The sequence below is a fragment of the Poeciliopsis prolifica genome, unplaced genomic scaffold, assembly GCF_027474105.1.
Source record: "Poeciliopsis prolifica strain line A6 unplaced genomic scaffold, Auburn_PproV2 SCAFFOLD008, whole genome shotgun sequence".
Taxonomy (NCBI): domain Eukaryota; kingdom Metazoa; phylum Chordata; class Actinopteri; order Cyprinodontiformes; family Poeciliidae; genus Poeciliopsis; species Poeciliopsis prolifica.
In genome coordinates, this window is record NW_026562383.1 from 10,640,031 (window position 1) to 10,656,461 (window position 16,431).

Here is a 16,431-nt window from a genome sequence, read left to right on the forward strand (position 1 = left end):
AGGGCGGAGCTAAAAGGGATTTTTTTTCTCACTGGTTGCTCTTCGTGGAGGGTAGATATGTTTTCAGTCTGGCCGTCTGACCCTTTGTGAGGGTTAAAGTGCATATCTTTCTTGTCTTTTGATAGTGTTCGTATCTCTTGGCCCAGCTTCAAAAATGGTAAGTACTTTAAAAGCTAGTTTGTGCGCATGGCTGTAGCTGTAAAGTGGAATCAGCCAGCTGGGCCATTCACCTGTCTCACCTGACAACAGGTGGCTAACAGCGGAGCGCTGACTAGTCACTTCCTTGAACACTGTAGCGGGTTTGTTTCATCAGGCTAACAAATTTTTTTTTAACGCTATTTGCTTATATTGAAGCAAATGAGTTTCAGTCCAATTTTGAAAACTACGTAAGGTGTTGGTTTGCTTCTACCGGTGGATTCCTTAAAACAGGTTCGGTCACTTTCCTGTAGGTGTCCTCCCCTTAATGGCAGTTTAATGCTTTACATATTAATTTGCCTGCTGTGAACAGGGACACTCACGAAACGTGCAGTTTTTCTGCTTCATGTTAAACTATGTGGTTGTACATTAAGAAAAAAATGCTGCTAATTTTCCTTCTGCTCGATTAATTTCATTTCCTGACAAGTTTTAAGTACTGGAAATACTTGTATGTCCTCTTTTTTGAATTCATTCTTTTTTTTTTTTCCTATTGTCTGCATGTGTTGCTTTGTGGGGTGGAAAGCAACACCCCACAAAGCCTTGTCCTTATTCAGGACAAAGTTAAGTTTTTTGTTGTTGTTTTTATTATTATTATTAATAATTTATTTTTTATGGGGCTCTATGCAGATTTCCCATCTCCAGTCAAGCCACAAGGGCATCAGTAATATCTGTTTTGAATGCTCCAAGCAAGCTTGGTTATTTGTTTGTATATTGTGGATTATCAACCCTAAATTTCTTTGTTTACCATTAAGTAAATAATTAAATTAATACATCTTATGTTTTGATTGACTCTCAAAATATTGATTTCATATTATTTATTATATTAAAGCTTCCACTAATGATTTATTAAATTAATCTATCAGCTCATTTAAAGTTTTTTTTTCTCTAAACATTTATTGCATGCCAGAAAAACAAAGTGCAATTGAAAACTTTATATACATAAATCAGTCTGTCATTTTGTCATAGTTTTATGCTTTTTTTTTATTCTTACATCATTAAATTATTCATCATTAAAATTATTGCTCAGATGTGGATGTGAATTGACAGCTGACGTTACAAGGAGCCCACAGAAAACTCAACTCTAACCCCCGCTGACTGCAGCCAGGGGCTTTTGTACACAGCTGTCACTTTTACTGAAACATTTGTGAAACTGAAAACGATAAATTTGTTCAAATTATGTGTTATAAATAAATAAATATTTTTCCTCAAGAAATTATTGGTGTTGAAGTAAGCTGTTATGACGCCTAGTTGCAGCATCCCTTATGTAAGTTGCTATGAATGAATTGCCAAGGTTATTTGTCTGACGACTCATTTTGTCTGGGTGTCGTTTTCAGAAAACATGTTTAAATTTAGAGCCAGAAAAGCATCAAATCGCGTCCTTGCATCCATTAATGCAAAATGAACATTTAGTCATGTATAAACCAGCATAGACAGCAGAATTCATTAATAAGTGATCTCCAATACATTCGTCAGAATAGTTACATTTACCAAATGTATAAATATGAGCCGTTTCAGCTGTAAAATCATGGCTTGCAAGTAAACAAATAGTGTTAAGGAAATGATTCTACGTAATAAGATGTTGCTAGACGTTATTTAGTCAAATATACAAGTTCATAACTTGTTTTCCATGAATTGTGGATTAAAAGCAATGAGAACTGCATTTATTTTAACTCTTTTTGATCTATTTTGACTACATAAACCACAGTCCACAGTGCATCCGTTTTTGAACATATAGTCACTACAGCACAGTTAAAACTAAAGATTTATTTTTCAAGTGTACATTTACTTTTCATAGTTTTGATGGCTTTTTAGAAGATGTAAGAACAAGTTTGTCAAATGTTCTCATTTACGCTGAGGAAACTCTCCTGGTAATATAGTGCAGGTTGCCTGAAAAGTGTCCACGGCATAAAGAAAATTGGTACAGCTATTATTTGTAATTTTGGGAGGTTTTTTCTTAATAAATGAAACATGCCAATGCATTCCTCTTGTCTACTGATTACAGTGAATGAATAACTTATCACGGCTTCATTAGGTTCCACTTTTGGTGGTTCAGACATGACATTTTCTTTCCCTGCTGACTTTTGTTGTGTTAGATGCGTTTCCTGCTGCTCTTCAGTCGCCAAGGGCGTCTGCGTCTGCAGAAGTGGTACGCGGCTACATCAGAGCGTGAGAAGAAGAAGATTATAAGGGAGATGACAACCATGGTCTTAGCAAGGCAACCGCGCACCTGCAACTTCATTCAGTGGAAAGACCTGAAGATTGTTTATAAGAGGTGAGCCGCTCTCTCATGTCTGCTCAAGCAGCTCAAATTAGTCGATGTGGTTTTAGTGGGTTGATCATTAAGAGTTTCTCTCTGATAGTGAAGCTTTGTTGTGTAATATGTGTTTGTCCATCACCACTTAACAAATGCCTTTGTTCTCTTTGTAGGTATGCGAGCTTATATTTCTGTTTGGGCGTGGAGCATGAGGAGAATGAGCTTTTAGCCCTGGAGATTATTCACCGCTATGTAGAGCTGCTGGACAAATACTTTGGCAATGTATGTCCTTCTTTTTTTATTTTTTGTTTGTTTTTTAAGTTTTCTTTAAGCTGTTTATACAGTACCAGTCACAATTATTGGGATCCCTGTTGTCACTACTTTGGACAACTACTTTTATCAATACATAATTTCATAAGGTTTAATCAAGCAGAGAGAACAATCTGAGCGTTTTGGGTTCTTTCTTGCTTTTCATCTCGAGATTTTTTTTTACCATCCCCCTCACTGCACGGTCCATGACAACATGACAGGTGGCTAAATGTGTATCACATCACTTTTATACATCTGAAAAATAAAAAGTAATGGATTACTAATTACAATTTTCTACACAGTCTGACCAACCTATATAAAAAACATTTGATTATTTTACTTCAATTATTTTAAGTTAAAAGAAAGGGAAGCCAATAATTGTGCAATTAAAAACAATTGTTTGATATTGTGGATCCCCCCCAACTAATCACTAAATGTTCTTAAGTTAAATATTGGAATTTTCAGAAATCTATCTGAAAGTATGTTTCAATAAAAGATGAGCTTGTCTAAAAGATGTTTAAACATCTTTAATGGAAGAGTCAATAGATAATGTGGCAGACACTGTATTTACTTTTTACGTTTTACTGTGATGTAGTATAAAAAGTAATAAACAATGTGTTCTGTGCAGATTGGATAACCTTAATAACTGGCTTCATATGCTCTCTCAGGTGTGCGAGTTGGACATAATCTTCAACTTTGAGAAAGCCTATTTTATCCTGGATGAGTTTTTAATGGGAGGAGAGATCCAGGAAACCTCTAAACAGATTGTGAATCGAGCCATTGAATCCTCAGACATGTTACAAGAGGTAAGATGCATGAACACATGAATGCACACGCACACACACGAGACATTTTTTTATTCTAATACTGTCTGAGCATGTAACTTCTGTTGCATGCCTCAGTGATTTTTTAAAGCAATAGCGACACATTTTTAGACTAAGACAACTGTTGTGTGTGCGTGTGCTTGTATGTATGTCTGTATTCATTTGATTTTTTTTTCTAAAGTTGTGGTTGTGGGGTAATCCAAATCTACAAAACTGGGTGTTTGAAGATTTCTCTCTACAACAACACTTCTTTTAAATACTACTTTATGCTCTGAAATGAGAGTGTCAGTTTACTGAGTGAATGTAGTGTGGTTAGTTTTCGGTAGTGAGTTCCATAAATAGGTGCAGCTCAGTCCCTATTGTGTCTTTGTTTTCTTCATAGCTTAAAGTTGTCTCAATGTTAGTGGCCCCTCCTGTTTTATAGATTGTGCTTGTGCTGCTGTTTGTCCTGCCCCTCCTTTTCCAGGGTGCATATCTGCCTCTTCCTCAGCCAGTGTCACTGCGAGGGAGAAGCAGATTCTGCTGGAATTTGGAGTGAACTTTAGTGTTTGCCTGGTGCTTTCTGCTCCCACGCCTTCCTCTGTGCTCGTGGTTGTGTGATACAGCTGGGTGTGTTGTCCTGTGCTTCTGACTAGGGCTGACTAACACTTCTAATCTAGAGTTGGATGATGTTCAGTTTAGCCTCCCTTTATTCATTTTGACCATTATCGCTTCAGGATGACCACAGTGAGTGGTATGATGTGGAGCTGTTTGGATGACCTTGAATATGGACAGACAGGTTAGATGCTGTGCTTGTGTTAGTTAACCTGCTGTGTGTTGGCACTGAATTGCAGGTGATGAGTAGGTGTGTGTCTGTGAATATTAAGAAATAAGTGCACAATTTGCCATGTTTTTTTTTTTTTTTTGTATTTTGTTTTTAAAGCTGATATTCTCTTCTTACCTCTGATGTGCCTTTTTCTCAGACCATGGAGGAGTATATGAGCAAACCTGCATTTTAACTGTTGAGAAAGGAGAATGTGAACTTCGTGGAGGACTCCACAACCTGGATGTACTGTAAATGGGTCATGAAGTTTCTTCATTTAATCTTTTATCAATTTTTTTCCCAAAACTTTGGAATGCGCAGGATTTTTTTTTTTAACTCATTTGTAAGGAATTTGAATATTACAGTAGATGCTAAGGTTTTTTTTTTTTTCTTTCTATAATTAAAATTGTGATTCATTCATATTAAAAATCATACTTTTAATATATTGACATTTTTACTCTTAAAAAAAGATTTTTTTTTTTCCCCCAAGTGTGCTGTTTTTACTTTCACTCTATAAAAATGTTTTTTCAAGTGTACTACTGAGATATTTGACTCAAAAGTTTTCATTAGCAAAATGCCCAGTTATAAAATATTTTTTACATTTTGTAATCTCTAAACCTTACATTTGAAATTTTTGGCTGATATATTGAGCGACTGTTGGTGTGAGTTTTTACAATGCACATTTTCGATTAAAATGTATATTTCGATACGAAAAGATTTGAAGTCTTGTGATCTGTCAAAACTGTTTAGACTGTGATTTGTGGCCGTTTCTCAATAAGGCAACAGAACTCAGCAAGAAGAAAAATAATACATCTGATGCTTTATTCATCTGTGATCGATCACACGTTGTTGAACATGTACAAAATGGTTTAAAAATGAGCATACGTAACACAACCACTGTTAGGCCAACAACACAGAGCTTTGCAGTATGAAAGGGTTAGAAGGCAGGCGACGGTCTGATATTTAGACTTAGAAATAATTACTCCATAACATGAAATCCACTAACCCTGAATATGTCAAGAGTCACAACACTCGCCCTCAGCCCTGACAAACAATAATTATTCTCAAGTAAAGCTTGACTTTATTTTTTCTTTTAAAGGCCCATTCAGATTTGTACCTAATAATTTACATTTATATTCACATGTGTTAATAAGTGGTTCTACATAGATGAAAATTAGCCATTTTTACCTTTTACTCTGTTGGTTAAACTGTAGGGCCGTTGCAAACACGAGTAAATGTAAACTTAACATCACACAACTTTTTATCTGATTTGATTGATCATTACTGAGAGCTCACATCTTCCAGGTGAGGTCTCTGCCTCACTGGCCGCACCTTTAATTCCCTGTGGTGTATCAGAATATTTCTAGGATGTTCTTGCAGCAAGTAGGGACAGTCATTGATAAACTCATATTTTACTTCTAAAGTTACTATATTGATATATATATAATTGTCATTAGTGATTATTATTACCAGCTATAGTTCATATAATAGAAATGTGTAAACTAGATCACGTCCACCAAACGTTATTTCTGAGACAGTAGAAATACTACATATTCATAATAATGCATCTTGCAGGGGAGGGGGATCAGATTACATCCCGGCCGCTTTTATCTCACGGCGCTCCGCCTCTTCCTTTGCCGTTTGCGGAGCGGAGGTCTTGGCCGTCACCTCCTCTTTCCCCTGTACCTCTCCGGGGTTCGCCTTCTCCTCCGTTTGCTCCTCGGTTTCCCTCTTGGAAACTGGCCGCGCCTCAGTGTCTGCTTGCCCCATGTAGTCCTTCATGGCGCGCTCGTACAGCTCGTAGGGGAACTGTCCCTTCAGCTGCGCCTGGGTGTCCCGCTTGGTGATGGTGTTGGGGTACTCTGTCAGGATTTTGGCCGCAAGATAGGTGGTCACCTCGTCCTCTACGTCGCCGTCGCCATCGTCTTCGTCGTTGACGTCGGCCTGACGCTTCAGGGGCATCTTGTTGAGTTCCGACAGGAACAGGTTCTCTCGGCGTCCGGAGGGTGACGGGATTTTAACCGGGACTGCGCCAGCGCTCGCCGCAGCTGAGATCCTGTCTGTGGAGGAGGGGGTCTTTATGGGTCTCTGCACAACGGGGTATTCGTTGCTGATGGTCTCCACCCCGATGATGTCCAGAAAGTCCTCTCTGTCCATGTCTTCGGGAGCAGGCTTGCTTTTCAGCGGGAGCCTGCGGCTGAAGTACCTTATTTTGGGGGTCTGGCTGGCCGTGTAGCGAGTTAAGGTTTGGGGGTCGCGGTGGAGCTTCCTGAGCTCCTCCGTGAGCAGCATGTCGATGAGGTCTTGAGGGGGAACGTGGAGCTTGAGGGAAAGCTCCAGCAGCTCTTTCACTGTCCGGGGATCCACGATGGAGGGGCGGATCAGCCTCTTCCTCTGATCGCCGGTCTGATCCCTCTTCTGCGTCTGATCGCTCATCTCCAGGACCTTCAACAGGTAGTAATCTACGAGTTTAGTGTCATCGTCAGCATCTTCCTGATTTGGGTTGGCACGGCGTTGCATCTCCTCGCGCTCTGCTTCCTCCTGTTCATTGAGCGCCCTGTCCATCTCTTCGTGGCTCCTGTTCACCATCTCCTCGGTCTCCTCCCGCTCCTCCACGGGGACCCACTTCTCTCCTCCGGCCATTTCCTGAGTGAACCCATCCTGCCCTTCTTCGTCGTCGTCCCCGAACACACCTCTCTTTTGGCTGGGGACTGCGGCCATCCTCCCCAGTTCGTCGAAGATGGATCTCAGATTGGCCAGGCTCTGAGGGGTGTACTGCTCGTCCAGATCTTCTGTTGCGCGCTTGGCTGCGTCTGTGTTCTCTTCATCTTCAAACATCAATGGATACTTCTTGTGGGGTCTGGGGAAATTGCCATAGTCTGCTGGTGCACTTTCAGGTGCTTCAGTATCTTTGGTGCGGTGCCTGTGCGTCCGGCGGTCGCTCCTGGGATCTTTACCGGCCTGGTCCTGGAGAGTCTGGAGCATCGCCTTCATCAGCTGTCCAGCGGTTACGTCCGGGCCCTGGATGCCGGGGTTCGACGGGCGGTCCCCGGGAACCTCATCCTGTTGCGAGGCGAGTTGAAGCAAAATCTTGAATTTTTCCACCTCATCGTAATCCGCGGGCTCGGGTCGGCCGCCGTTTCGCTGCTTCAGGTTTTCGATGTACTCCAGGGCTTTGATCAAGTCGGAGCTGGGTGAAAACGCAGCCGGTGGCCCCTCACTCTCCCCGCCCCGGAGCCTGTAGTGACGGGGAAGAGACGCAGCTTGCACGGCGCATCCTTGGAGAAGGAAGGCGAGCAGGACCACGGCTCCCCCCGCGGGCAACTTGTGGTGGAAATGCAGCATTATAGGCAAATGTATCACCTGCAAAAAGAAACCGGAGCAGGATTAGGAACCAGATCCAGGATGTGTTTTATAAGAGGTAATTCAGCGCATTCTGTGGCGAAAGTGCGTGAGCCGGACTGTTTTGATCCAAGGTTGATCACATCAGGGAGTTACGCTGATGTGATGCTGAGCGCGTTACATGTACATCACTGGATGAGTCACTCCCTGCGTTGTTACGGGCAACCTCAACATTACGTTGACACTCAGACCCGTTGGCTTCCTATAAAACCTAATATAAAACTTATCATATTCATAGGCTGTAAGCAACAACGTGTTTTCAATACTAAGATGAATCGATAAGTCTCACTTGAAAACGCCCCCAAGAACGAAACTTATCACGCATAATGCATTCGGGAAGCATATTTATATAAACTAATAACGGTCAAAACATTAAAAAAAAAGGGTTTTATTACCTTTGGTAAGAAAGCTCAGACAGCAGTGAAGGTGTATGGCATCTCCTCAGGAACGGTGCTGATTCGCTTCTGTTTTCAGCACTCGGACAGCTCCTCCTGTTATATGAGGCACCACCTGACCAGCGCGTCATCAAACAACACACGCAAAAGCTGATCCTAAAAAGTCCTTATAAATGATTCAGGTGTATGATATGGCAGACTAACGAGTCTGCTGAACTAAAATAGAGCCCGTGTTTTGTTTGCAGCGTCGCACCTCACCACAGATGCCACGATGGAGAGATATTTCATGGATTTCTGCTTCTTGTCGGTGTTTGTGTTAATATTCCCCTAACAAATAAATGTTTCACTCATCTTTTCTTTTTTTTTTTTTTGATAGTAGCTACTCTTCCATTATGATTTTTTGTACACTTATTTTTCCTCTTTTTTTGCGATTCTGATTAAACGTAACTTAGTCTCCTCTGTCGCTGGCTTGCATCGTGGCATTTCAAGAGTTAACTTCTCCAGCGATGACTCACAGGGCTCAACGCGCCGCGGAGCTGCTGTCGCAGTTCGGCAGCTCTTCATCCCCTCCTCGCCTCCTCCCTGCGCTGACGGTGATAAACACCCTCCTGTCGGCTGGGGGCCAAAACCCCAGCATTCCGCCAGGTCACGAGATAAAGGGGCCACAGCAGGCCGGCTGCCAATTAAAGGTCGGGGATGGGCGGTGACATAGTTTACGGAGATCAAAAGCTGTGATCGACACCTTCTTCTTTTGATACCTTCCACGGAACATCTGTGATGATCACCAACGCTTTGCTTCATCATCCTAACCTTCTGTAGCCGCAGTCCACAGCAGTGGTTGGTGCAAATGGATTTTCAAAATGAAAAGAATAAATAACGTTTCGTTTCATGCTGCTAAAGCAAGCACATCGTGTTTCAGATTTTAGTAATTAAATATTCAGAAATTCATTATTTTTGTAATCATAGCTCGTTTTGCCCAGTGTTTGACTTCTTGTGTTGTGTTCAAGTTTCCTCGGAAGTCGGAGCTTCGAGGTGTGAATGACGTCACACGTGACTAGAGAGCCCGCGGGATTGCTAATAACTGTGCAACTAATGACTGTTTGTAATGCACTACGCTAGAAAAAGCGTCAAATTTCTTTTAAGCTATGTTTGATATACACAGCATTCATATGACAACTAACCCTGGATTATGTTGTAAAATGGCACAATGTGCCTGGTAATCTCAAAATGGAGAAAAATAGTTATTATCTTGATAGTTTGCACCAAGAATGATCAAATAATACTGTTTTTGGACACTTAACCTAGACAATTCTTATCTTGGCTGTGATGCATTCCCTAATATTTCACTTATTGGTCAAAGGACTTCCAACCATCCAAGTTGCAAAACCCAAATCACGGGATGTTAGGGATGTATTTCTATCTGGGAATCGGGTGGAGCGCATCATCATTGCATCCACAAGCCCAGAAAAATTGCTTGAAGTCACTCCAGATCTCAAATCTCCATTAGAACCTCTAAATTGATTCCCACTATTACTATACTCTACCACTGTATAAGTGTGCCTCCATTTCAGCCATGCCTCTGCCTAGTTCCACCATCCTTTCCCTGTTCCTCTTCATACCTGGAGAAGTAAAAATGAAAAGTGCTCGTTTAATATCTCTGCTTCCTTCTCGGGAGCAATTACAAAGCACAACATTTTGACCAAGGTGACGTGGACATCGCTGGAGGAGCTTTCTTTTTTTTTAATTGAATGTGCCTTTACCTGCCTGCCCCCTTGGGATGAAGAGCTATAGAAAGCTTCTTGACATTCACAAGCACAATAATCCATTTTCCCGATCCTGCGTACCGTTGTTCAACTCAGCTGTGAATGTGTGTGTGAGAGGGTAATCGAGTTAATTGGTAGAGAGAGACAGACAATTAAGGTGTGGTATTTCACTTAAGCTTTATAGGATAATTCCATTTTATTAATCCTTTGGCTTTTATTCAACTCCATTCAAAAATCGCCTTCATGCTGAGGCGCACTCCACAATTACAATCACTTCAAAATGATTATTATCGAGACGTTTTCTTGGTTTCATTAAGACAGTGATTATGGTCAGTGTCTCCCATCAGTATTACTGAACAACAAGGTCTGTCCTTCCCACACACAGTAAAATGTAAATAGCTTACAGATAATGACTGCGTCTAGTGAAAATGTGTGTGAGTGACTGTGACGGATGTTTCCCACACATTGGTAGCTGTGACAACAATAATGGAGTGGAATATTCCATTTGCTGAAGCCTGTCAGTAGCGAGGTTGTCCATTTACAGCCAACAGTTTATACAGTATAAATACACACAAGCACATAGATTTTTTTTATTTATATATATATTTTTTCCAACTTAACATAATTTCCCATGTAGTAGCTCAGGTGTACAACTTTTTTTTCTGTTTCTTTTTTTGGTACATTTTTTTTTTTTTTCTTTAGATACACTTCTGCCATCGTCTTGGATTTGGATCAGTCGTGAGAGGTGGCAAGCTGTAAAACATCTGCTGAGGCTCTATAGGCATCATTCAGATACATGTGTTTATTTGCTACGCTTGTTATTTAACCCTCCTGGGAGCATCAAGGATTCTGAGTAACGGATAAGATTTCTCTGAAATCATATCTCTGTGGGCTCCTGGTGGTGCAACATCCACTAAATGAATATGTGATTCCTCTCTGGGGCCTGAGATGAGCTGTTTGTGGGCATCGTTGCAGACCACTTCCCTCACTCCCGAAAAAAAAAAAGGTTTTCGGTAATTGGTACTAATGAATCCCTTTTCTCTGTAGTTCTTTCTTCCTCTTCATCAATGAACTTTGCAGCAAAATAGATGGGAAATTGGGCTAATTAAGGAAGGTGTTCACTCACTGTCTTAATGATTTTGTGACTTTCATCACCTCCCTTTGAAGCTCTCTCTTTCTTGCTCTTTTTCTGCTGAAACTAAATTCATCAAAGGGCAACAAATACATGCTGCAACCTCCACTCCATTAATGTAAAGCTTTATGAAGAAGACATATTGTATAAAATGTGGGTGTGATCAGCCTATAACAAATGTTCAATTACGTTTTACAGAAAAGTACAAAAGGTATTTTCTGCATCTTGTTTACTAAATTATATCGCTTATATCAGTTTTGAAAGATTGAATTTTCTCTCTTCCAACATCACATTTGTTTAATCCTTGACATGCTTAAACCACTAATCAGTAAATCAAATAATATCTCACAGATCACTGTGTATCTGCAGCAAACCAAGTATGCTCCTCTATTTGCCTACCTGCCAATGTTTTCTAGGGGGGAAGAGGACAAACACAAAAGACATGCGTCAAACCAGATGCTTATCCAATCCAAACACACTCATGTGCTATTTGTTCCTCTGTGTGGCTTCGAAGCTTCGAAATCATCTCAAGGACCAATGAGTCATGCAGAAGTTGAGGAGTTGAAAACACTGCAGCATTTCGTCCCAGCATTTCATCTTGACTTATGTGGCTGCAAATATAATAACATTTCAGAAAGTCATGTAGATACAAAAGGCTAAAAATAATGAATCGCCATGCGACAGAGAGGCGGGGGGGTGGAGGAAGGCCACCCACCACCAATCTCACCTCTTCTTCGACCCACGAGAGCATGAAGCTCGGTACACCCGTTGTCAAGGCTTCCTTGCAGCCAATGTCTCCATGGTGACGCCGCCTCAAAGCTTTTCATCTCCTTCCCCCAGGTTGGTGTCCTTGTCTCCTTCATTAGAGTCTTCACTTTTTATAAATCCAGTCCCTTTCCCCGGAGGCTTGTGCTCATTGCTTTTTTTTCTTCTTTTCTTTACCACCCAGCCCCTCCCTTTGAATGTGCCAATTACAGCGGCAAATGCATAGTCCTTGTCTTCAGGAGGAAGGGGGTTCAGGTGTGAAGACAGAAGAGATTAGAGCCACTATGCGTTGGCTGAGCCATCAGCACAAAGGAGTAGACTGAAGGAACTACAAAACTTGACATGGTCCATGCAGCTGAAGTTCTGCCTAATGGATTCAAAGTCTAATAATTAGATTAGACTGCTGCTACTGAGCTCTCATTACTTTTTATTAAGAGTAATCAGCTTGTCTTTTGTTTAAGATAACCAAACGATTATTTTCCTTTTACTGATATTCAAAAGTCAATTTATTCTGCTTCTCTGTTTGGCAAAACATTATTTCCCTTCATAAATCCAGGAGCTCTAAAAACTAGCGAGTTAAATCTTGTTTATTCAATCAGCGTCACTGAAGAACTGTGACTGATTTCACGGGATCACTGTGCCAGACATTTCCTGGCCAGAGTTTTCTACTTCCAGGAATTCTGTCTAGTTTGTTGGCAACTCGATCTCAACTAAAAGTGATATGAAAACATAAATGGTGCGCAGGAATGTTTGCCCTGCAGTTATTACTGCAATCCTCTTTTTCTCTGAGTCAAGTCACGCTCCAGCTTTTTGGCACACACTCTACACAGGATATGTGTAGTGTGTGTGTGTGTGCACCCTATATGTGTGTATGCAAGATGGTTGTGGGGGGTAGATGGTAGCGTTTTTCTGTTTTGCCCACAATGCCAATTCTCACAACACATCTTGTAGGCTTTTCACTGAGTTATTTTTGGCGAGATGTATCCTGCGATTTTGAATAAAACCTGTCCTTAAAATCTTTGTTTTAATTGGGTTGAGCAAAAGTTAAACTTCTTCTGTCAAGAAAATTTAGAAAAATAGTGGCATTTTTCCATGTGCATGCGATGCATATCCTACTACATCGCATTGGCAAAATGCAACATTGTAGGACATAGTAATTTTCTTTCATTAGTTTGTCCTGGTAGTGCTACATACAGCCTCCAGTTGATGCAAACATGTTGCAAGAAGAATTCATACAGGAACTAAAGTCAGCCATTCTCCAGTCAGCCATTAGCTGTCAAATCCTTTACATGTAAAATCTTTAAAACTGCGAATGAACGGCAGTTTTTGCTATTACCTCACTCTTATTTACCAACGAGAGAAGCTTTTTTCTGGCCAAAGTATTCATAGCTCTTAAATATTTTATCTACAAAGTAAAGCTGTGCACATAAACTGACATGCTGCCCAAGGAGAGAATTAATCAAAAAAGCAGCCAAGAGTCTTGGAGGGTAAGAAACAACTGCTACTGAAGGAAAGGTTCACCATAAGCCATGTAGCAGACTTGGAAAATACTTTAATCTGACTAGAAGGGAAAAGAAGACTGGTAAGAGTTGATAAGAAGATGAACAATATTGGGCGGGGAACAAACATGTTAGAAGCAAATAATTTGAGATTGAACTGAAGAACAACCCAAAACATGCAGCCAGATTTACAATTGAGTGTCTTTAGATCAAAGCATGTTCATGTTTTAAAATGGCCCAGTCGAAGTCTACAACCAAAACCAACTGAAAATATGCAGCAGGACTTGTTTCAAGGCTCTCCATTGATTTGACTGAAAGGTTCAATTTCCTGCCGTGCACAGCCGGTAACTTGCAGCTGTAGCCACTTTGAATGTGGTTATTTCGTTTCCTTCCTCTTCAAACCTACTCACTAGTTGGTGTTAGTGATCCACATAAAACACCAACAAAACACATTGAAGTTTGTGGGTTGTACCAAAATTTGAACATTTTCAGAAATTATACATATTTCTTTTAAGGCACTGCAAATGTTTCCAATTTTGAGAGGTTCACATCCTCATTTGTCTTGTTTTGTAGAGCTTGCATCGGTAACCTTAAAGCAGACTACAATTTTGCAGCTTTGCACTGAAGCTGCCAGGGAATTTTTAGTCACTCATTGAACACCTCCATTGTTATGTTTTGTTCCCTGGTTCTTTTTCAATCCAAGCCCTGTTGTTTCAACACAAAGCTAAATCCCTTCTTCCCCGTTACTTCTTAATCTTTTTTATGATAAGACGATTGCATAACTAGTTGGCTTTCTAACCCCTGTCGCTTTGGTTAGCCATTGTCATTTGAATTCAATGATAATTAACAGAGGCAATTTCTGGTAATGCAAAACTCTAAACACAAAATTGTAAGAGAGACTATGAATAAATGCAAAAAAAATGGAGTAGCAGCTCAGCAAATGATCCGTCACAAGTCGGTTATTATTACTGCGACAGATCCATGGAAAAAAGTCGCAAAAATGATCAAACACAAAATTCTTTTAATGAATGAAAATCTTTTTAGTTTATTTGTTTGACAAATGGCTCTAAATAAATATTGTGATTAAATTTCCCTGTAGGGAGAAATGCCAGAATGAGTTTGAAAGCCATTAGGCTAATAAAGCATTAGTTCCTGATCCCAGACTCACCATTGGTTTTACATCTTGTATAACTGAGTTATTTTTATGGGAATAAATGTTTGTTTGTTATGTGGGCGTGTGTGTGTGTATGTGTGTGTGTGTGTTTTTGCTCAGCTGATTCATATTTGTTCATACTTGTGCAACCAGGGATAAGTGGATGAAATGCAGCAGGCGAGCCGCATAAGATACTGATGATAAAAGTCTAGTCCAGACACTAAGCGTATCAAGAGCTTTGTTTTTCTTTTCTTTTTTTTTATTTGCTGTGAATCCTTTGAATGGTCCCTCATCCTTTTAAGTGACGCTTTGTTCCCGTGCATGTGTGTGTGTGTGTGTGTGTGTGTGTGTGTGTGTGTGTGTGTGTGAGCACACGTGAACTGATTTGATCAGTCTCCCTGGTAAAAGGATGCAGCTTGACGCACTGGCTGACGTCACTAGAAACCAGGGCAGAATGTGTTTATTGATGAAGTCAATGAACAGAGCCGAGAAAGAAACATAAAGAAGTCTTAAAGAACCAGAAACTGAAACCCTCTGTTGTTAAGACCGAGGAATACAGGAAAGTTTGGTGTCATTTAATAACCTCGTGCACACTAATAAAGCACCTATTTACAGCATAAATATTTGGAAGATGCCTGTTTTTGCCTCACTAATTGGCTGAACATTTCTGGAAGTGCGCAGTGACTTGGCAACAGCAATGAGTTTTAGGCTCATTAAAGAGTGCCACCTTTTCCTGTCCTCCTCTGCAGACTGTGTACATATGCGCTCAATAAGAGGCTGCACAGAGGCGTGGGCTTTTTCTCTATCTTTTAAACGTGAATGAGTCAATATGTGTGGATGCTAATATACCAGAAACAGTTTTATTATTATTCATATTAATATTATCATTGTTATTCAGCTAAAAGCCAACATCCTGTCTTTGCCGCAGCACATTGACAGGATGTTGTCACCGCACTGAGCCAAAACATGATTTGAGTTAATGTGTGAATTTTGAACAGGCTTTCTATTTTTGTCCCCTCCCCACCCACTTTTTCATCACAGTTAATCCTCTCATCTCTCCATCAGTCGCGGTCACCAACCCTTACGCCGCTCCTTTCCCTTCTCTTCTGTTTTGTCCCTCCCACCGCTTTCTTTTCTCTGTCATTTTTATCTCTTTGGTTTCTCTTAAACTGCTCTTTGCTGTGAAGCTGCCTCCAAGAAACATAGTGACCCCTCATTCCTCCATCCCTGTTCCTCCCTTCCCCTCCCTTCCCTTTCCTTCCTCCTTCCTCTCCTCCTGACTGTTGCTATAAATATCCAGCATCGGTGAGTCATCGCCCCGACGTATCAGTTGCCTATCTCTCTGTGCCTTGCCACCCTCAGCCTCCCCGCTTTTCCCTCTCCTACCCTCCCCAGAACTCTCAGCTCATTACCAGCCCTCACACTTTTTATTATCTCTAATTTGGCCTTTGCATCATGATAAATCCATGCTGCGTGAAGCCGAGCCCAGTGCCTGGCATGGTGCAGCCAAAGGTCGGACTGACACATTACCGACACAGACACCAAAAAACCCCCCAAAAAAACAGAATCAGCAGGAGAGCTGAAAGTCAAAAACACTGTCATCCGGAAAAGAGCATCAAAGTCACTGGAGGTAATTCAAAATGTGTGAAGTAACTTTCTTGATTTAGCTCTGAAATGCATCAAGTATAGAAAAAATGTATCAACAGCAACACACAAAATGTCTTTTAGAAGTTTTACACATCTCATTTTAATTACACATTATTACCTCATTATGAACCATCAAAAATCAAGGGGAATGTAAACATGAAGAAAGAAACAGGACACAAATGTTTTCTCCAGCTAGTTTAATGTGGAAAATGATCCAGGTGTATAGTACTGGAAGTATTTCAACCGACAACTGCAACTGACTTCACAATCAAAGCAAAGGATGAGCTGGTA

The 16,431-nt window shown here is 40.8% G+C and overlaps 2 protein-coding genes across 3 annotated transcripts; one reads left to right on the plus strand and one right to left on the minus strand.

Moving 5' to 3' along the window:
* The first annotated feature begins 25 nt into the window (after positions 1 to 25).
* ap1s3b (adaptor related protein complex 1 subunit sigma 3b) lies at positions 26 to 5,099 on the plus strand. 2 transcript variants are annotated; one of them, XM_055033534.1, is made up of 6 exons: positions 26 to 157; positions 2,289 to 2,467; positions 2,623 to 2,731; positions 3,427 to 3,564; positions 4,299 to 4,360; positions 4,545 to 5,099. In XM_055033534.1, the coding sequence occupies exons 1-5, from the start codon at positions 155 to 157 to the stop codon at positions 4,338 to 4,340; spliced, it is 471 nt and encodes a 156-aa protein (XP_054889509.1). In that variant the 5' UTR covers positions 26 to 154; the 3' UTR covers positions 4,341 to 4,360; positions 4,545 to 5,099. The 2 variants fall into 2 exon arrangements, with proteins under 2 accessions (XP_054889509.1, XP_054889510.1); XM_055033535.1 differs by lacking the exon at positions 4,299 to 4,360.
* An 85-nt stretch (positions 5,100 to 5,184) lies between these two features.
* scg2b (secretogranin II b) lies at positions 5,185 to 8,283 on the minus strand. Its single transcript, XM_055033533.1, has 2 exons — positions 8,182 to 8,283; positions 5,185 to 7,747 (listed from the first exon to the last, which is right to left on the minus strand). Exon 2 carries the CDS (start codon positions 7,727 to 7,729, stop codon positions 5,975 to 5,977), a length of 1,755 nt encoding a protein of 584 aa, XP_054889508.1. The 5' UTR covers positions 7,730 to 7,747; positions 8,182 to 8,283; the 3' UTR covers positions 5,185 to 5,974.
* Positions 8,284 to 16,431: the final 8,148 nt, after the last annotated feature.